The 21,821-nt window shown below is 42.0% G+C and overlaps 2 protein-coding genes across 3 annotated transcripts in view; both read left to right on the top strand.

Annotated features, from left to right (window-relative positions):
• Positions 1-14,774, top strand: part of LOC145237976 (uncharacterized) — a 31,440-nt gene extending 16,666 nt beyond the window's left edge. For both annotated transcript variants that reach the window (XM_080100991.1, XM_080100992.1), the window contains 9 exons: positions 2,465-2,650; positions 4,980-5,097; positions 5,705-5,856; positions 6,642-6,989; positions 7,611-7,827; positions 8,390-8,507; positions 9,243-9,426; positions 10,534-11,533; positions 11,819-14,774. In XM_080100991.1, the coding sequence (XP_079957117.1) occupies positions 2,465-2,650; positions 4,980-5,097; positions 5,705-5,856; positions 6,642-6,989; positions 7,611-7,827; positions 8,390-8,507; positions 9,243-9,426; positions 10,534-11,533; positions 11,819-12,757 (3,262 nt within the window). In that variant the 3' untranslated portion in view covers positions 12,758-14,774. The remainder of the gene's footprint in view (positions 1-2,464; positions 2,651-4,979; positions 5,098-5,704; positions 5,857-6,641; positions 6,990-7,610; positions 7,828-8,389; positions 8,508-9,242; positions 9,427-10,533; positions 11,534-11,818) is intronic.
• Positions 14,775-17,465: 2,691 nt separating this feature from the next.
• On the top strand, positions 17,466-20,924 carry LOC145239357 (uncharacterized). The gene is made up of 3 exons (XM_080102662.1): positions 17,466-18,315; positions 19,288-19,458; positions 19,847-20,924. Exons 1-3 carry the CDS (start codon positions 17,758-17,760, stop codon positions 20,699-20,701), a joined length of 1,584 nt encoding a protein of 527 aa, XP_079958788.1. The 5' UTR covers positions 17,466-17,757; the 3' UTR covers positions 20,702-20,924.
• Positions 20,925-21,821: the final 897 nt, after the last annotated feature.

Below are 21,821 nucleotides of genomic sequence, written 5' to 3'. Positions count from 1 at the left end.
TTTATGCACATAACTCTTTTCAAACTGTAACATTGCACACAGTGGCGCAACTAGCGGAAAATTGAGGGGGCAGGCAACAAACTACCAATACGACTTTCCCAAAAACGATTGTATTGCTAAGTGCGTATCATAGATTGGTCGAATGGTCCGACGCGCTTTTTCACTAATAATCTAAAAAAACTGGGATTCGCCCTTGGATTGTACTGCTTCGAATGCCGTGAAAAAGTAACACTTGTAAGTCACAAAGTCCATTGTGATAGTATAATTTTTCCCAATTACAACAAGACCACTCTAGTTGCTCTTTGCACGGTCAGATGGGTTGAAAGACATGACGCTGTGGTTCGTTTTGTAGAGCTTTTTCCTGCAATTTTACAGTGTTTGCACTTGTTGGAGGACGACCGTGACACTAACACCTCTGATAAAGCCGCACTATTAAGCTACAGGGTAAAATCTTTTGACTTCATTGTATCTGCAGTGATTATTAAATTTGTGTCAGAAGCTATGCTAATGCTTTCACAAAAACTACAAAAGACAACCAACGATCTTCTCTCTGTTTGTGAAATGGTCCATGATATCAAACGAATGTTTGAACATGTTTTGACAGATGCAAGAAAAACGTTCCTTGACGTTTACAAACAAGCTTGTAAAATCGCTGACGAAAATTTTATATTGCGATCGTGTAGAAACCTCCGTTCAAATCCCACTGATGAAGAAGTCGAGAGTTTTTATTATGAAAATGTATTCCAGCCTTTTATAGGATCTGTCATTTCTGAATTATCCAGGAGATTCAATTTACATTTTCAAAAAGTGGCCAAAATATCAGATCTTATTCCTGTTAATATTAACAAATCTAACATCACTTGCCCAGGAGACGCGAAGAGTCACTTTAGCGATATTATAGACATGTACGAGAGAGATTTGTTGCATTCAGCAGACGTTGTAGCGCAAGAGATTTTCCGATGGGCTTTAAAATGGAAAAACACCAACTTCTTTTCTTTGCCTACATCGATTGATGAAACTCTACCCCATGCTAAGGAAGAAGCCTACCCGAATATTCATTGCTTTTCACAAATTTTCCTCACAGTACCTTGCACTACTGCTTCAGTGGAGAGAACCTTTTCAGACCTTAAAAGGTTAAAGACTTACCTTCGAAATAGTTGTGGTGCTAAAAGACTTAGCGGAATTGCAATGATGGCTTTACATAGAGACGTGGACGTAAATTACAAACAAGTTGCTGAAAGATTTTTGGCTGAAGTTCCACGCCGATAAACATTTTATTTTTCTGTGTTTACTTGTAAATACGTTTTCAAGTTCGAACAAAGATCGTTGTTGCGGTTATTTAGGTTTGTAGCGAGGTGTTTATTCGAGGTACATCGTAATAGAATAACACAATGAGCGAATACGCCGCATAAGACGAGTGTCAGAGAAAGAAGGCAATCTGTCCGGTTTGCTGTAGTATGAAAGCACACGATAACGGTAGTGAGAGAGGCCGCTACAGGTTGTTGTATAAATACATCGCAGAAACTCCGTTTTTACCATCGCAATACACGATGAAGCGATTTACTGCTGTACCGGCGCCTTGTCCTGTCATTTGAAAGTTATTTTTAGCTTTGATGCGAACGAACCTGTGTTTTCGGCGCTGTACGAGAGCCGTTATGCGCAATAACGCCGATAGAAAAGGCACCTGGCATGCCGACGAAACTGCCCCCCTAGTTGCGCCCATGATTGCACAATAATTTCCATGTCTTAACATATAATACCTCGTATGTGATGAATGTCTGTTTTGGTGTACGGCCGCTTTAAGGAAAGTCAGTAGGTGTGTAGGTTTCTAAATTGCGTTTTAAGTTCTCCGTTACTTCCCTCTTGCAGCACATTAACCATATACGGACAAACAATAGCAAAAGCCAAGAGGCCATTGTTGATAGATAGGTGGTCCTGCAGGCTGTGGTGCCAAGTCTAGACTTCTATACACTTGCTGTTTAAAGTGAAAACAATACGGTTCCAGTTTGTAACCTCGATTAACGCAATTGCACTGAACCCCAACCAAAAAGTGGCGCGTAATTTAAACCAGCCTATTTTGGTTTTGCCTTTTTATATGTTTTGGTAGTGTATACCCATTGGACCCAAGGCCTTTAAACGTTACGATCTTTAGAAAACAATGTCTGGCATAAAATATCAACTGCGTCAGTTTTAGAATATAATGACCGTATCTTGTTTGTTATACTTATCGAAGTACGTCCGCATAAATAAGGCCTTTCCAAAGCACATATTAACCTAAACAGATAGATCAAAGTGCGCCAGCATTATACAGCATTATATACAGTGCTTCGGTCGAACGCCTTCAATAGACCTGGCGTACTGTGAATGTGCCGTGATCGCTGGTCTGCGTGAACGTTTCAGAGCTGATCCTAATTACTAATTTTGTTCATTTTAACAAAATAAATAGAATTATTCCTTACTGCAGGTCGGCGCTTCAGACTTTGCACCGAGCAGTGGACGTCGCCCAAAGACACAACTATTTCGAAGGTAGCCTCTATCTTACATGGACAGGATTTTACCACAGTCGTATAACATCTGAAAGACTTTACATCAACGAATGGGAATATAATGAAGACCTATGGGCGGCCAGACCTAACTATTTTGCTGAAAAGTGAGTCGTAACTTTTGTGACCTACAAATAATTTAAGAAACTATATAAAATATTTGGTAAAAGTTATTAAGAAACAACTTTTACGTGACTCAAGTGGATATGAACGGGTGTAACTGATGTGGCCCTTCATATCACTGATAATAGCATGAGCATTTAACGAAACGTTTGAACAGTAATGCATGTCGTTTTTAAGTCTATTTGTGCCGTTATTTTCATCATTAAGTATATGTGTGCTATAACCCAAAATAATAATGATTTCCACTAGATCAATCCTCTGATAGTAGGCATTTTAAGCCGACAATTGCTTTTTAAAGATTCTATTTGAGTAAGATTTCTTAAAAACTTTTGAGACGCAATTCTCCTTTATAATTAGGACATACCTGACGCAAAAATTCTTTTTATATTGCGCAACTTTTCCATGTCCAAAATACACACTAAGCGGCTTGCGGTTTGAAAATAAGACGCAAAAACTGCTACCTTTTCAATGTTGTGGTTGAAAGCCACTTGACTAGTCTCATTTTTATTCGTCCCGTCGCATTTACTGTCTGTGATTTTTCCCTACCATTGTACACAGTATTCGTAATGAAAGGGACTCATTTGCAAGCAAGGTACATAGAATAGGAAGCTGTCGCTAAAAGTGAAACTTGATGCTGTGGTGAAACATTACGACAAATGTTTAATTGGTTGACTGTGGTTTTTCACCTTTGCGTGTAAGGTAATTGTTGGTCTTTTGCCGCTTTAGTCCATATAAATTAAAAGTTACCAAACTAACTTTTATGCAGCGTGGGCCACGTAACCTATACAAATCCGTACATAAGTTTCGAAAAAGACGAAAACAACCATATTTGAACTTATATAGGTGGATTCCTAACTAATCAAGCACATACCTGTGAGAAATTGCCTGTAAGCGTGAATATTCAATATTAAAAATACTATAAATACACCGTGTTTGACAATATGTTCCATACGATTTATTAAATATTTTTCACTGCCGTTGAGGTCTGAGTTCTTTAGTGACCCAAGTTATAAACCATTGTGTGTTTCCCTGTAACTCATTCTAGTTGAAATTTATGTGTATCAGCTAGCAATCCATATTTGGCTTTAGGCGAACGCGTTTTAGAGGCAGATAGGGTTGACATTTTTTCGCAAACATTATAAGCGTGAAATGCCGTGTGACATCCGGACAATTAACAACCCGCTCATCTTATCTGTTGACATTAAGCTGCCACTCGCGCAAGTTCAACGCCCGGTTAACGAGTGTGGTGTAGATAGTAGATACATTAGGGCACTCGATCTTGTTGTTATTAATAGCTCTATTTTTGTAAATTCACCAGGACTATAGGACAAAGAATTTCGATTTCCATCCTTTTTGTGCATATTTATGTAGTAGAAACAGAGATGTAAGCTACCCCGAACCCGAATTACAAAAAATATTACCCGAATTAGGCCCCAATGTTGGACTAACCAAGGTGAAATTGACAAATGTGGCTTTGTGTGCTAATCAAGCTCGTTTTGTTTATACTAAGGCATGATTTACTGCTCTGAGTTTGAACCACCGAAACAAGGTCTTCAATTATTCGATGTTCTACGAAATAGCTAAAAACCAAATTGCCACTAGTGTCACATGAAACCTAGACATTTTAATTACTCAACCACAGAGGAAAGTTTCGTCGACAACATTATCATTGAAATAGTGCATAAGCAAACCAGCGCGTTTATATGCTCTCAAAAAATAGTTTTTTTGTCAAAACTGTCAAACACTTGTTTTACGTGATAAATACAAGCTGCACAGTACACACTGTTTTGACCTAAAAGGTCTCATCAGTGCAGCTATAGTAATAAGACATTGAGCGTATAAGCAATTGCAGCCACACCAGAGTTGCAAGTCGGGCCGGGTTCGGGCTTAGGAATTTGTCAGAAAACGGGCTCGAAACGGGCCTGACTTCTCGTTCCGTTTCCGCCAGTTTTTAGTAACAATTCTTTGGCTTGGACCTAACGCCCACCCTACTCTAAAACGTATTGTTTGCCCCATTGTCTACTATCGTTCATTGTGTTTGTTGTCTTTTGTCTTATTTTCTTTCTCATACTTTGTTGCAAGGCTTTTGTGTGTAGGCCTGTCAATCAACATTTCGGGCCTAAACGGGCTTCTCAAGAACGTTTCGGGTTCGGGCCGGGCTTCGGGCTTATACTTTCGGGTTCGGGCCGGGTTCGGGCTCAGATTTCGGGCCCGCTTGCAACTCTGAGCCACACTACTTCCCACTTTGTTGCTTATATCTTATCATATAATGAGTATGCTGTAAGATTATTTTCACACTGCTTGTGATTACAGGGACCCGGAGCGCGCCCCAGTGGAGACATTGATCCGCAGCAAGTTAAAGCAGGTTATGATGACGATGGATTTGGATAACTGCACATGCAGGGAAATACGAAGGGCGCTCGAAAAAGCGGTAAGTCTTGAAGCTTGTATGTTTTGCTGGGTTGTGTACATATGGGTGCTGAAAGTTTTGTGTTTGGTCATTTTTCTATAGTGTCATAGTACGCCAGGCCAATTGAAGGCGTTTTATGGAATCAACCTGGTCTAACAAGCATTCCTACAGAGAAAGGCATAGGCTTGAAATATCTAGCTTTTGAGAAGTGAAAAAATATGCTTTTACAATAGCGATTTTTATTTTACGACCCATCTTGTGCCATTTATAAGTTAAATTGTACTATCTCAAATTCTCAGGTCTGAAAGTGAGCTCAAAAAATTACAGTCGGCTTACAACCGTTTCGTGCGAAGATTAGTGCACAACGGCGTTGTAAGTTTACCTTGCAATAAGTGCACGACAATAGCTACACACAGGCTTAAGTTTTGCAATCGGGCTTGAAAGTGGGGCCCAAACACGTCTCGAACCCGAAAGTACAAGCCCGAAATGTCTACAAAAAAGCACGAATGAGGCCCCAAGTTGGTAAAATTGCGGCACAAAATGGGTTGTTTTATGCAAACTTCAATATTATAACATGATAAATGTCTACTACTTCTAGCCCATATGTGATAAATCTTTTTCGTCGTAGATTGACATGGACCTGAGTAATTACAAGGAATATATTGATACTGAGATGCTGACTATTCTCGGACAAATGGATTGTTCATCTAAGATTCTTGACTATCTTTATCTCGGATCAGAGTGGAACGCTTCAAACTTTGATGAATTAGAGGAGCTCGGGTAAAAGTTGTGAATATTCTTTGTCATGAAGCCAACGCTTTTTAGGGTTAAACGACTTCGTTTCTTTCGATTTTTGTTTAATGGTGAAAATAACGGCCAAAATAGTGATATCAATATCACTGATGATGGCATGAGCATTTGCCTAAACGTTTGAAATATAAAGCATGTCGCTTTTTACGTCTATTTGAGCCGTTATTTTCACGAAAGAAACTAAGTCGTGAACAAATCCGTAAATAGTATTTTTTTTAAATTAAAACAATCTTTGTAAGATCTTTTATTTCTCAGTTTGTTTACCAAACAAACTCTCGTAGGTCGCACCTTGCAAAACTCTTTTGTTTGCGAAATTGGTGGTTTAGAAGCCTACCATATTTTTATCACGACTTAAAGGATACATAAAGCAGATTTTAAGCTACTTTTGGGACCCAAAGAAAATAAAAGCCCCAGATATTCGACAAAGCAGTTAATCAACATAACGTAGTTGGGATGAAGTTTAGCCAACTTCTAAATTGTTAACTTCAATCGAATTTGTTTTTAAGGCACACTTGTGACATATATACATATTAAGTAAAAACTGGAAATTATAATGTAGGGCTTTGGGCATTTTTTTACTGTCAACGGGGGACAACTTGGTTTTTGTTAAAAACGAGGACAGTCCTTGAAAAAATGTATGGTATGCCTGTACAAGGACTTCAGCGTGTATGGTATACCTTATGAGGACTTTAGCTGTTTAGCGGACCAGTTAAAACACGTAATTTTGGTTAGCTCAAAAATGTAACTTTTTCCAGCATCACGCACATTCTCAATGTTACACTCGAAGTGGATAACTTCTTCCCAGACGACTTCACTTACAAAAATATCCGCCTATACGACATAGAAGAATCTGACCTTCTACCACACTGGAATATTACATGGAAATTCGTGAACGAGGCCAGAAGGGCTGGTGGAAAATGCCTAGTGCATTGTAAGATGGGAATAAGCCGTTCTGGAGCCACCGTTGCTGCTTACTTGATGAAGGAAAAGCAATGGACAAAAACCGCCGCCCTGCAGTTTGTACAGAAGTGCAGGTCAATTGTTAACCCAAACCCGTCGTTCTTGAAACAGCTGGACGAATATGAAGGGATTTTGGCGGCTAGGTTGGTGTATTTTCAGTCAATTTGTTTGATACAGTATAAATAATATTCTGCCGTTGATGCACACTGTTTCGTCTTATAAGGAACGCTAGACTTGCAGTGATAAGTGGACCGCTCAATTCAACCAAGCATGCAAAATTAGTGGCAGTTTCATCCAAACATGGTTGCTTGGCTGTGGGCGAATTGACCCCTACACTTTTTTTACACACCAGTGACAAATATAGAAAAACAGTAAAAGCTGCTGTAAATATCGGATTGAACCCTATTTCAGAACTGAAAGCCAAGGGCGTTACGAAGTTGATAATTTTGGTGTGTTCTCGTAGTATTTAAAGTTGCTTCATTAAATATACCAATTTATATATTTATGTCTAATTCCTACGCGAAACAAACCTAAATTGTACTCGAATCTTTAAAACACATTTTCGTTGCGTTCCTAAAACGCGTAAACCATATAATATAACATACCAAACCGAAGTTTTCAGTACACTTAAATCAGTCCGAATCGTCTGTAATGGGCGCGCATTTCTTCAGGACTATTTTTTTGTATAAGCACAGTGTTTATACTACAGAGAGGTGTGTGTAATTTATTCCAACATTGCCTAAATTTAATATCTTTCGCTCTAGCTCCCAAAGACACAACAAATTGTTTCGCTCTCGTTCGGAGTCCAGTCTATCGGAGCCGAGCATCGCAGATGACCATCCAGTTGCTGTTGTCTCGCCAAGATGCGGCGCACCGATCATCCAAATAACGGATGAGAACCAAGACAACTTGTTAGAGGACAGCCACGATTTCGACCTCAACCGACGACTGCTCGATATCGCCTCTTTAGCGACACCTAAGGTGCGTTATGGTCACGCTTGTGACGTGGTATCTCGTGTATGAGTTATGTAATACAGTAGCAGCAGTAGCTATTAACTTTTTATGTTACCGTTATCCCTGGGAACAACTAGACGATGTTTTTACCGTTTTATCAAAAAATTGAGATTGCCAACTATGACGTCACGAAGATAAAACATGATAATGTTATTACCCCCGTAATAACCACTCTAAATGTATTATGTGTAACTATTTTTGTCAGTTAATGTTAGTAAACTCTGGTGTGCGTTTTTTTCGCGCAGCATATTTGTCTGTGCTGCGTTTTAAGGAGTCGGTGTAAATTTATTGATTTCCTCTGCGGGACAGCTTGATTAACTAATATTGTTTACCTATCGCTATTCATCTATAATGTTCCACTAAATTGCGATGTTGTGTCATCAGTTTAAAGCAGGTTTATTAAACAAAGACATAGCTACCAGAATGCGTGTGTATATAATTATATCCATTACCTGTCTGTTACGTTATGTGCACAGTTCCTAAAAATAATTAAATATCTACAATTTAAAACTTGACTATTACTTTTCAGGTATCTAGGCCCAAGTCTTGGTCGCCCGACGAAGGTCGACGCCCTTACAATGCCAACCAAAACTCGTTTGAACACGGTCATTTACCTATGGACACGCCTACCGATTCATTCAGAAACGGTAAGACGGATTAACAATACAAATCAATGCTTGTGTATTGACTGCGGTGCACACTGTTGGCCTTTGAGGCGTATCATCAATGAACCAGACCTAATCCGTAACTGTTTTTTGATGTTATTATACGTTTCAAGTGATGTATATATTACTGCTAACAGTCTAACGTTTTTGTTATTTTTGATTGATTGTATCAAGTGTTAATATTAATTAAACTGCAGACAGTGCACACAGATTCGACCTATGAGGTCTCATCAGTGCAGATGTTGACAAGACATTGGCCCTACCGACTTGTGTTGTTATAGTGGCTCGATACTCTGTTAAGGACAATTACTACTCTAAATTGTCTACCTTGGGGATCAGTTGGTTTAACTACTAACTAAAATATATTACGTTTGTTAAGTTTCTTGCCTTGTTAAAGTCCGAGCCTTACAAACATTTATTACCCAGTAAACCTCGGTTAATCCAGGCCTGTTGGGACCAAAAAATGTCCGGATTAGGCAAAGATCCGGATTAACTGATGTCAATTAGTTAAAGCCTTTAATACATTACAAATCATTTGTACCTTCAGGATTTAGATCAGGATTCACCTAATCCATTTTCACCGAGGTTTACTGCATATATTGATATTCAGTGATTTTTTTTCTATTCCACCCTAGTCCATATTTAACGAAACGCCCGTTTAAACTGGATTTATGGTAAAATCCGATCAGCATAACTTAGATTACATTTCCATTACAGGCATTGGCCTTCCATCTTCCGAGCCTGGAGAGCTTCTACTTCCCAGTGGGACCGACTTGGACAGAATGCAGATGGCAGAAGAAAAAAGAAAATCCTTTACATCAAAACGGAGACAAATGAGACGAAAACCCCAAGACCCTGACGACTTGGCAGTAAGCGAGGACAGCGTTTTTGTACATGTCGGGTAAGTTTAATGCTGGTTAAATGTGTAGCCATTTTAGATTATGTGAATGCATTTTGGATTCACTTTAGTGTTGTTTAACTTTTTCGTAGTATATTCATGTCAGTGCCTTGTATTGTAGCAGTGATCAACTATACATGGCATTGAAATGTTTAAATTTAAGCGCTTTGTTTATTAGGAATTTTTAAGTAAAACCACTAAATCAGTTGCTGTATTTTTATTGTTTTACAAAACAAATGTATTTCGCTTTCACAAGCATCATCAGTGTCTGAAAAACAAGTAGTAACGTGATAAAACCAGTAATAGAAAAAGTACACCCACGCACTAACGAACTACAAAAACTCCTTCGCCTGACGTGACTTCAAATACAGTGAAACAACAAAAATACAGCGACTGATTTAGTGGTTTAATTTTGAAATATCCTGCAGTCATGAAATAATGACCCTGAATCGTCTCAGTCCTTTGCTTTACTTACCAGGAAATTTCATTAATTTGGTAACATTTTCTACGTTTGTTTATTAGAGTTTCTTTTTGCAACCGACCATTTGGATTTTTTGTGGCTAAATTTAATGAAAAAAGCTGCCTAGTCACAGAAATACATACGATGTATTTCGTTTAATGGTTTGGACGGAAATGCTCTTATTGACTTTGGTTGTTTGCAATCGTAAAATATCTTGTTCGGGAAGTAAGTCAAGAAACCGACTGCTCGCTTGACGGCCACTTGGCAAACACTATTATATTTTTAAACATTCCTCCGTGAGAATCTGAATGCCTTACATTGCTATTTCTAGTGCGTTCTTTTTTACCTGTATCCATCCATGGTGAAATATATCTTTACTGTTTCCTATGTCGCTCAGAGTTGTAAACTCGCCTGAAACTGGAGCCCGAACCAGAATCGTTTTTGGGAAGCCCGTTTAGGGCCAGTAACTGGCTACTTAGCTGGCTAAATTTATTTAAAAAATGCTGACAAAGTGTAAAGTCAGGCCCGAATCGAGCCCGTTTTCTTTAAGAAACCCCAGTCCGAACCCGGCACGAACCCGGCACGAAAAGCCCGTCCCGACTTACTCTGATGTCGATTTTAAGCAACCTTCAACACAAATCTATTTTTAGTGAAACACAACCACCACCAAGCCGTCAGATCAGGACCAAGAAGGAAAAGAAAAAAACGCGTAGCTCGTCACCAGCGGCGCTAATGTGCGAACCAATGAAACGACCCGGAGACCTCGACGTCAGCATAGCAGAAGAGCAGCACCCGTCTATGGTTTCTCCTATGAACAGCCCCTCATACAAAAACGCCAAAGGTGTGGACTTTGATTTACTAAAGTCTCGCTTTACCGGGGAAAAGCCAGCCGAACCTGAAAGCGCAGATGACGTTGCTCCCGAATCACCGACTTTGAAGGCGCCAGTACCGGTCCGCGCGATTGTAGCTGTCATAGAATCGCCTTGTGATGATACAGTACCGATTATGCAAGTAGACGAGGACAGCCAAAAGCCTGTATTCGTCAAAGGCCACCACAAGACTGCATCTCTACCACCCACCAGTATGGATATTGACGTCCCCAAAGCTGTAGACCCTCCAAATACAGACGAAAGCCTTATGGGCCCGCGCAGTCGGTCATTTTCCGAAACCCAAGCGTTTTCTGTGCGAAAAATCGTTACTGCCATTGAAAGCCGCCAAGACCCTTCAACTGGTGAAATTCGAGTTCGGCCCGAAGGGGAAGGAATTCAGCGAACCATGTCGATGCCGTCATCGCGACGTCATCAGACCTCACCTTTAACCCCGTCCGGCTCGTCATGTGCTTTCGTGCCAGTGGCTGAGGTTCCCATGGAAACCGATGACGCGGAAAACGCGGCAAAAGGCGACTCCCAGTTTTACATCGGCGACCGCCAGGCATCCCCTAAACCGAATCCGAATTCCAATAATAATAACAATTCGCCCGCTAGCGAGATGGCGCCAGAGAGTTTTGTAATTTCGCCACCATTCAGTTTGACAAGCAGTCCTGCCAAGCCAATTGCCCCCAAGCTGGATATGACTAAAGCAGAAGAAGGCGAGGAGGCTATAAGGCGGAGTGGCCCGTTGTCTCCCGAAATATTGCAAGTTATAAGAGAGGTAAGTGTTGAAAACTGAGGACTTGATAGGCCAGTGGCTCTTATAGACTTTCTGCATTGCTGCCTTAAATCGATTATACGAGAACTTTCTTTTTCAGCTCATATATGGCAAATGCAGCAATAACAAATAGCACAGACTACCAGTAAGAGAATAATATTGTGACACAAATTCTCCCTACAAATTACAAAATTCCCGCCTACAAATTACAAAATTCCACCACCCCCTGGTTGGGAACCACTGTGATAGGACAAGTGTTTGATTTTCACGATTTTCTTGGTATTTTAGGTTGGAATGCAACTTATGAGTGACTCAGACGAAAGCAGTCGTTCCTCATCCTTCTCGACGCCGAATCAACCGGAGCCAATAGCGTCATACGAGCCTTCACGCACACCAACGCAGCCAGCAAAACGGCGCGGTCTTGTTCGGCAGATGGCACGAGAGATCGAGAAACGCGTGAGAAAATTGACAGGCCGTAAAAGTGACAGTAAATCCCACCAAGCCAGTGATTCCCCAAATACCGATTCTTCTATTAACAACTCGAACTTCGAAAAACGTCAATCCACGCCAACCACGGTAATCAACAAACTGCTTATGGGAAGTTTGTCTCCGTCCAAGGAGCGAGGCGACGGTGACGTATTCGACAGTGGTTGTGACGTCACAGATGATCATGACGTTAGGGTGCGTGATCTCGTGGGGAAGTTTAGTTCCCCTGCAACGTCATCTAAAAAGACCCCTCATGACGTAATAACTCCAGTGACGTCATCGCCCAGGACTGGATCAAAGGACTTAGCTGCTTTAGTAAGCGCAACTCCTTATCGGGCTCCCAGGACTTGTCGGGATGTGTCGGGTTCACCGCCAAGCTCCACAAGTTCACGCTCAGGTCGTGTAAGGCGTACACAGTCTGAGCGTAGCGGAGGTTCGATATTCAGGTCGACGTACCGCTCTATATGGGGCCCGCACAGGCGTCTCTCGGCTACAACTTCACAGCCTGAGCTTACAGACCCAGAGCAAACAGATTCTCCGCGGCCTGTGCGCGAACTTATACGCGAAATTGAGACCAACAAAAGCAGCGCAGCTGTCCACCGTAGCTCGTCGCTTCCAACTTCAACGCCGCGGCGTGCCTTCGTCCGTTCCTCGGCTGCCCGTTGCAAATTGACTCGTTCTAAGTCGACGCCGTTGCTGGACTTTGTAAAGTCAGCTCGATCGCGTTTGTCGCACTCCTGAATTCGCACTTTCCACGTGTTCCAAGTCCCTCCTGTTGCCATTCTCGTGCTTCTTCAAGTTTATTTTCGCCCTTTTTGTGCAACATTTGATGTATTGCTGTACTATGTACTCTGTACGAATCGTGAGCGCTTTTTAAAAGGTTTCTCGCATATTTTTGTCCTGATTTACATGTACCGTCTGTGCCGAGTCCAAAGTCTGCGAAAAAATTTGTCAAACCTTTGGAGTAATGACTGATTCAAAGGAATACGTTGCGAGACTCTCACTCAGCTATACAGCTATATACCGGTTTTCCTTTTCGCAATATTGATAAAACCTGGCTCAAAATCTTCTATATCTTCAAGTGATACATGATGTAAGCTTTTGTATTGCAAGTATATTGTGCAGATAAATATATGGCGCCCCGCTATAGGACGAGTATGCATTATGTGATGCTGTCACCATCCCATAGGCGCAACAGCCGTTCACCTGTCAACCCGTGCCCCCAAAAACGTACGCGATTGCCTGATACGTCTCACTTTTATATACTTTCTTATAGCCGCTATAGATCAATTATACTTGCGCTTGAGCCATACTCGCATATTATTATTGCCTTCTCCCATACATCACATTTCTTCATCCAATGCTTTAAGAGGCGTTTGTATTTGATTACAACACACGTGGCCGTAAGACTATAAACTGACAATTATAATTGAAGTTATATCATCTTTTGACAACCCCATGTCCCCTGTGGCTTGAAACACGCATTTTGTTGTTTGACCTCATAACCCTTCACCCTTTATGATGCAAATTTCACCTCGCATATGATTTCCATTCGCCACTTTGGCCTTCACCGCTCCACCATCAGAACCCACTGTATATCTCCTATGTTCGTGTATTAAGTGGATTCTTTTGTTCCGCCGATGCTGCCAATAACTTTCGGTCTGTCTGGGAATCGATTTTGAAACAAAAATGTGTTTTATGCGTAAAAAAGTGCAATTGTATCGCTTGGATATACGAACCGAAGCAAACACTTTTATGCTGGATGCCGAAATGCCACACTAAATCGAAAGTTCTGCACCCAGAAGCAAAAAGGGGCGACGCCTTAAACGTACCGGGAAGTGTATATGCCGGTCTCCTGGGATCCAGCGTTAGCATTAAAGGTCGCCATGCACACAAAGCGGGACCACGGCTCGTGACAAGCTGCAATAGTCGCGGTAGAAAGAGGAATCCCTTTTCTCGGTGCTGCTTTGCATTCGCGCCGAACCTTCCACGGCTTGTCGCAGGTGTTTTAAGGCCAATCTGAGCCACTGTTTTTCACGGGTGCACTTTTGTTTCGCGCAGAACGCACTGGTCGTGTCTAGCCGCCCCCCTACCGCGCCGCTGTATGCAAATTATCCACCTGGGGTTAGGCAGAACACCTTACGCCGCATTTCACGCAAGTATTTGTGGTAATTTTGCGGTATAGGTTGGTGAAACCGCCGTAAAGGGTGAATTGAATTTTATAACTGTCAACCGCCGTTGTAACTTTTTGCAAAGGCCGATTTGCCTTGTCATTTTAAAGTTGTGGTCGACCTTTGGACAATGCTGGAATTCTGGAGTTTACTGAGTGCGTTTACTCATTCACGAATTCATCACATGATCTTTCGTCACATTTCGAAACTTAACTTATCACGCCGACTATTTCGGGGCAAAATATATAATCAATTCTCTTGATCACCCACAAATCACACGGTTGGCCGCAGGGACGCACACGAAATTCAAACCTGTCTTCGGACTGCGACGCGCCAACTAGGGGGTCACGTGTATCCAAATTCGGGGATTTCCCTTGCACATCGTTCTCAAAACTGATCCTGGCGTAACCTTCTCGTTTTAACGTTTACCGAGTGAAATGCAGTCCTTCCCTTATTCCGCCTTTGCACAGGAATTTTATTATTACTGTATTATTATTGCCGTTATTACTTTTATTGTTGCTTGGGTATGTTTCGAACTCCGTTTTTTTTCGGACCGGCTATTAACAATACACGATATAGTAAAAAGATCTTGTCGTTTGGATGTAACGCTAAAAATGGTTATGTCAATTTCCCTAAAAATTTCGTCTATGGCAGCTGTTTCCAACTTTTTTCGACGAATTTCTCTCTTAACAATTCAAAACATTTTCATTCCTCCCTAAAATACTGCATAGTAGATGCCAAACCATACAAAGATCATTTAAAATTGGGTATTTTAACAACTTTACGGGTCACATTCCCAGGGCTTATGTGTGTAAAAATTAAATTTAATTCCTACCCTAAAGATTTAAAATTCCTCCCTGATTGGGAACCACTGGTCTATGGTTTTAGTTTTGTCAATGATAACGCTACGGCAATTTTTTTTGACTTGCCAAAATATTTAGCTGTAAAAAAGGCATTAAGCCATTGACAGCAAAAAACGTAGCTATCCTGTTTGCAGATTCTTCATGTAATTTGTCGAATTGGGTTCTCAAAACTGGAATTTTATTGTTTGATTTTAATCCTCGGTGGGCGGGTGACGCCTAAATGCGTTATGCTCACAATGGGTCCTCCGTCGAGCTGCCTGTTTATTGCAAGACTGTTGGATCATTTTTGCTGATTTTGGTGACTTCAATGTAGTTCAACCCATCGGGAGTTAGATCAATACCGCTCAAGCTCCTTGTCCAAGATATCACAATTGACCGATATAGGATTAGAACCCACAACCGTATGAACACTTTGCGCTAACCACTCGGCCATCTTTGACAATTAAATCTCAATTTGCCGAAAATCCGCAAATCAAAACACGACACATGACAATGGGCCAGGCGTTCCTCCCCCGCAATCACGTTTGTTTTTGTTTGAACAATGCTTAGGTGAACAATGCGCGCGATAATCACAGAAAATACGCCATTAATCGGGGGTTCAATCATTCCAAAGGACACAAAGCATAGCAGGCGCCGATGTCAGTTCACTTTTCTCACTCCCTAGAATGGCCGAACGCAACTGCACAAGTTTTCGCAGAACTCCAATTGTTTACACGCGCTTAATTGGCCATCCACTTTTCTGGGAAGGCTCTGGTCGGTTTAGAAGGCGCCTGCCGCCGTTACCAAACCTGACACCCGATGTACGACACAGCAATCAGAAGATTGGCCCGGTCGTAAAAAATAATTGCAAATGCTACGTCTTGGACGACTTGACCTCTGCGACATCTGTTAAGTTCTACTGACAACCCAATGGTTAATAGGACGTTTGCAAATTACAGTGTGGCCATTATTTGCTACGTAAAAAGCATACATATTACCTCAGCAAAATTTGAAGCAAGAGTCTTGAGAAATCATTTTTCTGCATATTATAATCATCTGCAACAAATAAACCCTTTAAATAATTTGCCAAAGGCACAACGGGCGCAATGGGCGGATGATTATTATGTGCAACGCACAGGACGTAATGCACACACAAGCCGTATCTTCCGGTTTATACGGCGAGAAATTGCAATTTAATTGAGCGGCGGGGATCGAAATGAGACGAAAGCGACAAGCAAAGCCGATTACTCCACGTGTACTGCGAAATTACACACTCTCAGCGCCTGGCCGAAATCGCAAATTGCGAATTTGCATCATGTAAGACACGACGAAAATTACTAACCAAAAACGAACGGCGGTTTTTGCCATGCAGCTTGTGTGTGTGAGATTTTGCTGCAACCAGACAACGTGTATTGCGAGGTACGACTGACAATCCATCAGTTCCCTGGTGTTATGAACTGTAAACATGAACGTGTTCGCTGCCGCCCTTATACCGGTGTTGTTTGGCATAGTTAGCGCTGTTTGTCCAAAGCAATTGTGGCTAGCAAACAACTCTTATGCCGCAACAAACATTTCCCATCAATGCAGCAAAAACCCTAACATTGTCACGAACCCATGTAAGGATTTCACCTCGGGTGTCAGAAAGTGATGACAATTGACTTCGTATAGCTGGGTGAATTATGTTACGTGTCAAACCGCCGTGGCCGAAAGGGGTTAATCCAATAGCATAACGTCACTGCGCATGTATTCGTTTTGGCCACTGCAGTGGGCGAATCGCATCCGAAAAGTTTGTTTGGGTTGCGAGAGGCGCTTTGGCTCCGCGGTCGCAGATTTAGGTTTGATTACACCGACACGAACCAAGAAGCTCTTATCTGCTGCTCCGCTGCTTCTACGAAACGTGCGAGAAGCCACAAATATCAATATGGCGGTGAGATATTTCGTCGGCAGCTCGGAGCGAAGGCCACGTTCAATGGCGTTCTAAACGTGTCCAGAGGTTAACTGCTGTCTCACGAGGTGCAGCTAATAAACGTTTCTTAGATCTCTGAAGGGTTGCAAGTAAAGGCGAAATGTTTGCCAAACATGCAGCTACGGGAGCTTTGCAAATTGCGCGATCTCCTTCCGGGAAAGTGTCGCCGCAACGCCGGTACACGTATAGGTTCTGCGAAAAGTGCACGAATTGCGCGGTAACCCGTGAGTTCACTTTCACGATTTCTCTCGCGCGACACCTCTGCAAGTTGCGCCGTGAGCGAAGTCGCGACCTGGATGGTCCTTCTAGGAAGCGCCGGCCGCACTTTTTTCTCCGGGCACTGCACACCCGGGCTTGTGATGCAAGCTTATTACGCAAGGTGATTGTTGTTTTTACGTGACGCGTCTGCTGTATCGGTCGCGTATTCCCTCAAAAGTCGAGACTCGTACACGAGGGAGGTCAGTTAGCAACATGCCCCGGAAGGAGCACATAAACCTTCAGAAGTATAGGCGTGTGGTACTAGGTACGACAGTGGCAGAGGATATTGTAAACAGTAACTTGAATAAACCTATTGGTCGGTAGGTGTAAGATGGTTTGTAGGATTGATGTTTTTTAGTACATTAGAGAGTATATTTGACCAATACATTGTTTTTTATAGGCATTTTGTGTATTGTTACGAAATGCGGGCATTGCAAATTGGTTTTGAAACCAGACGCTAAATCTCAAATTTGCTCAGAGATTTGTAGGCAAGCAGACAAAGATATGAATTCTTACCGGTGTATGAAGCTCAAACTTTCGAGGCGTGGAGATGACAATAGTGACGTTTCAGACCAGGAAGCGTCAAATCCAACTCAAAAAGATGTGCTCAATAGTGGTCAACCAAAAAGCATCGAAGTCCCACCTGGGGCCCGATTTTCCACCAAGCTGAAAATCGGATGCATTAAAAGAGGAGAATCGAATCAGGGACTTCCAGGTTTATGTCAAGTAACTCCTCCCCCCTCTCCTGTGTCTGGTGGCGAACAATCGGACGCCACATACAAGGAACTCTGCATTTTTGAGGCCAAGGTTTCGTCTGGAGCAGAATCCGACATCGTCAGGCCGTTTCTGTCGCCGGCCACAACTGATGAAGAAGATACAGACATTGCTAAGCCAAAAGTTCACGTAAAAACTCCAAAGCGACGGGTTGAAATGCGACCAGGCGAAGGTTTTGGAATGGAGGATCTTTCCCACAACGACGCCAGTAGGAAAGGCGACATTTTCAAATGCTCGTTCTGCGAACGCACTTTCTCTTATCTCTGCCACCTTAAAGTTCATGAACGAGTAAGTGGGCTTATTTTGTGAATTTTCCTTTTGCCAACTCCAAATCATACCAAGTGTATGGTTATTTTGGACGGTTTGCATTTTTGTGAGATGATGCAGCAAAGATTATTACTTGGCTTATCAAACGATAAGCATTGCAATGATCGTTGTGAGGGCCGAGCATTTTGGGTCAGGTTCGGGCTTGGGTTTTAATAAAACGAACATGATTTTACACCAGGCCACATGGGTCATAATTTTACATTTATAAATCTAACTTTCATTCCTAATTCAGGTTTATTTTGGGTTCGGGTCGGGGTTTGAGCTTGTACTTTTGGGACGGGTTGGGGCCCTGATTGTAAGACCGCTTACAGCTCCGATTCCTAGATCTCATTTATCTGTGGCCTCTGTGCTTAAACGAGCGTTAATTTCCAGTTTATTGGACAAACCGGTACCCAATGTGTTATAGTTCAAATCCTAAATTCAAGCCAAGCGCACGTAGTAGACGTGTGCCGGGGTGGCCATTCCACGATCAGAATTGTTTGGCGGGGCAATGACGCTCGTGATATGCACCGTGTCACGAAACCGAAGGCCACAGCGGCGGCATTTGGCATGCGAATGTCATATGAGCTCCGGAGCTGATCATAATATATCAGACCTGATATATAAAACACGGTGTGTGATATATGAGATCGGTGGACTTCTATCTTATGCAAATCGTTCGCGAACCTATGAAATTTAACGCTATATATTAGTGCCGTATTTCCAAATGCGCAAGGCCATCACCTTTCTGGAATCATACAACTCCTTAAGTCTGTTCATGATTGTGTTTAAGATAGTTAATTAATATGGTGTTTTATTACAGCTTGTACCTTATGACACAAAACGCACTTTTTAAAACTTGAATCGTTTTCCATTAATGTTCCTGTCCGACAACGGTCAAACATTTGTATGACCAGGTTCAATTTAATGTTAAACCGTTGTATATTTTTTCAGGTTCACACTGGCGAAAAGCCATACTCTTGCAAGTTTTGCAGCACCCAGTTCAGTCAGTTGGGCTCCCTAACCGTCCATATGCGGATCCACACCGGCGAAAAGCCTTACCAGTGTCGTCAGTGTTCAAAGCGATTTCGTCACATCAACAGCCTTCGGAGGCACCAGCGCCAGGTAAACAAAGCAATCTGCGTTCACTTACACATTTTTCTCTTTTATTGTGCAACGTCTTACGAATAATTAACAGCAAATTTTGACCGCATATACCATATAGTTATCTTAAACAATAGGCTTACTTAAACAATAGGCTTATGTTTTGCAAACAATTATTTAAACTCCATGGCGTATGTGCACAACTAAACGTTCTACAGTCTTAAAATAAAGTACAGTTTAAAGTAAAATCACCCCCTACAATCACAACCTTCCAGTGATTTCTGTTCTCTACATCAATAATATACAAATCCCAGTGTATAAAATCCTGGACCAAACAAAATCAACCGTTATATGGCATATTCAGTTCCTTGTTCAAAATGTATTTGTTAAAATGCAATATCTACCTTAGGTTCACACTGGAGAAAAGCGGCCAGACGCATCTGCTAAAGAGCAACATCCGTCAGAGGACGACAAAGTCTCTCCACTCCCACAGATCAATCGAAACGTGTTTTTCAATCCCTACATTCAGCACCACAGCTTTGCAAGGGACCGCGTAGACCCCTATCTACGTAAGATGGCATTCAACCCTGCTGACACTTTCTACGCTGCAGGGAAAAACAATTTCAGCAGTTTTCCGATGTCTGGCTCCCATGGTAAAGCCGGCTTTAATATAAAGCTGAGCCCTAACCACAAGGACACACTGCATGAAAAGCCTTTAAAAGAAGTTGCGCAAAAAACCACCAGTATCTTCAAATCGATCGAGCACCTTCTTGGTTTAAACGAGGCCACAAAACATCCGCATGGGGCGGCAAAGGGTCTCGAACGCCCACCAACGTTTAGACCTGCGCAAAAGTTTGACTTTACTCAACCATGGGGCATATTTGGCAATGGAAACGTCGAACAGATGGAAACTTCGGCCAAGCGCATCAAGACAAACCAGGGCTGCCCGGTTCCAGCAACAAATACAAAGGCTCTTGATCTATGTACCACTTCTGGTGTTTTATTAGCTACTAAGAAGAGGTCGCATTCAGATGACGGCTATGGCGGCAGTGATGAAGACGTTCAGATGATCAGAAACGAGTCTGTTGATGCGACTGACAATCTTGCAGTATTTGGGGACCACCGCCATGTTTCAAAGATTGCTGAAAAGCAACAAAAACTTCTGCCCTTGACGAAGCATATTCCGTCGCGCAAATGGTCAGAAGACTCCGGTATAGCTGTTAGTCATTCCAATGCCGAAAATCACATTGTGGCAAACGCATAACCATTACAGATACAACTTTAGTGCGTTGACCGAATACCATATTTATCGTGAGGTTAAAAGTAAACATACGAATAACCTATTACAGCCAATTACACCTCAATATTTGCTGTGCCAAACATTACCCCGGTATATTTGTTCTCAATTTCGTGTTTCTACAAGTCAGAAAAAACTGTGTACCTTTCTTGATGTGTTATTTTGCCGAATACAATTATTTGCATGCGTACAGCAAATTTGCGTTCGTAGCAAGAACAGTTTATTAAACCCAAGTTAACTATGTAGGCTAAAACTGTGTGGGCCATAAGCCAACTCAGAGTTTTTAACGGGTCTGAAATTGGATCCCGAACCCGGCCCGAATGCGGCCCGAACCCGAAAGTACAAGCCCGAAACCCGACCCGAACCCAGTCGTTTTTGTGAAGCCTGTTTTAGCTGCAAGTTTGATTGATAGGCCTAGACATTAAAGCCCCAGGAAAGACCAAGACAACAAACACAATATACAATTAGCCTTCAACAAGGCGTTTTTGGGGCTGTTTGACATTAGGTTAGGTCCAGCAATTCATTCAAAAAAAATACTGACACAGGCCCGTTTTTTATGAAACATAAGCCCGAACCCGGCCCCAACCCGACTATTACAACTCTAGGCCAACTGAGTTTACAATATTCGGGTTCGTACTCGTCCCTATTAAACTTGATGGGCTCACCGCTGACGACGTTTCATAAAGATCATTAAATAAAACATTACGAAAGTCATAAAGCTGTTAGAATTCGCCAGTACGATTTCACCTCGATTGCGTATAAATAGGGCTTTGAATAAAATTGCGTCATAACGGAAATGTGCCCCTCTTTCGAAAGTAAATCAATTGATTGCGTAACTGCGCAGCTAGGCTACAAACAGTTATGACTTATAAAGCAGTAAAACATCTTGTCTGCAGGATGGCAGGATGGCAGGATGGCTACAGGCTGTCTTTAACTTTTGCCGCAACCATAAGATTGAACTCATTACTCAGATGTCAGGTCATGGAGAAAAAAGTCGCCAGTACAAGTTGAAGTTTATGGTCCAGCTCTTTAAGTAGCGACTGCAAAAAAACGTTTTGAACAGTTTCAAGATGTTCAAAGTGCAAGC

The sequence above is a fragment of the Phallusia mammillata genome, chromosome 7 (genome assembly GCF_965637545.1).
Source record: "Phallusia mammillata chromosome 7, kaPhaMamm4.hap1.1, whole genome shotgun sequence".
In the NCBI taxonomy this organism is placed as follows: domain Eukaryota; kingdom Metazoa; phylum Chordata; class Ascidiacea; order Phlebobranchia; family Ascidiidae; genus Phallusia; species Phallusia mammillata.
The sequence above is the reverse complement of the archived record's forward strand: the minus strand, read 5'-3'. Positions and strand labels throughout refer to the sequence as shown.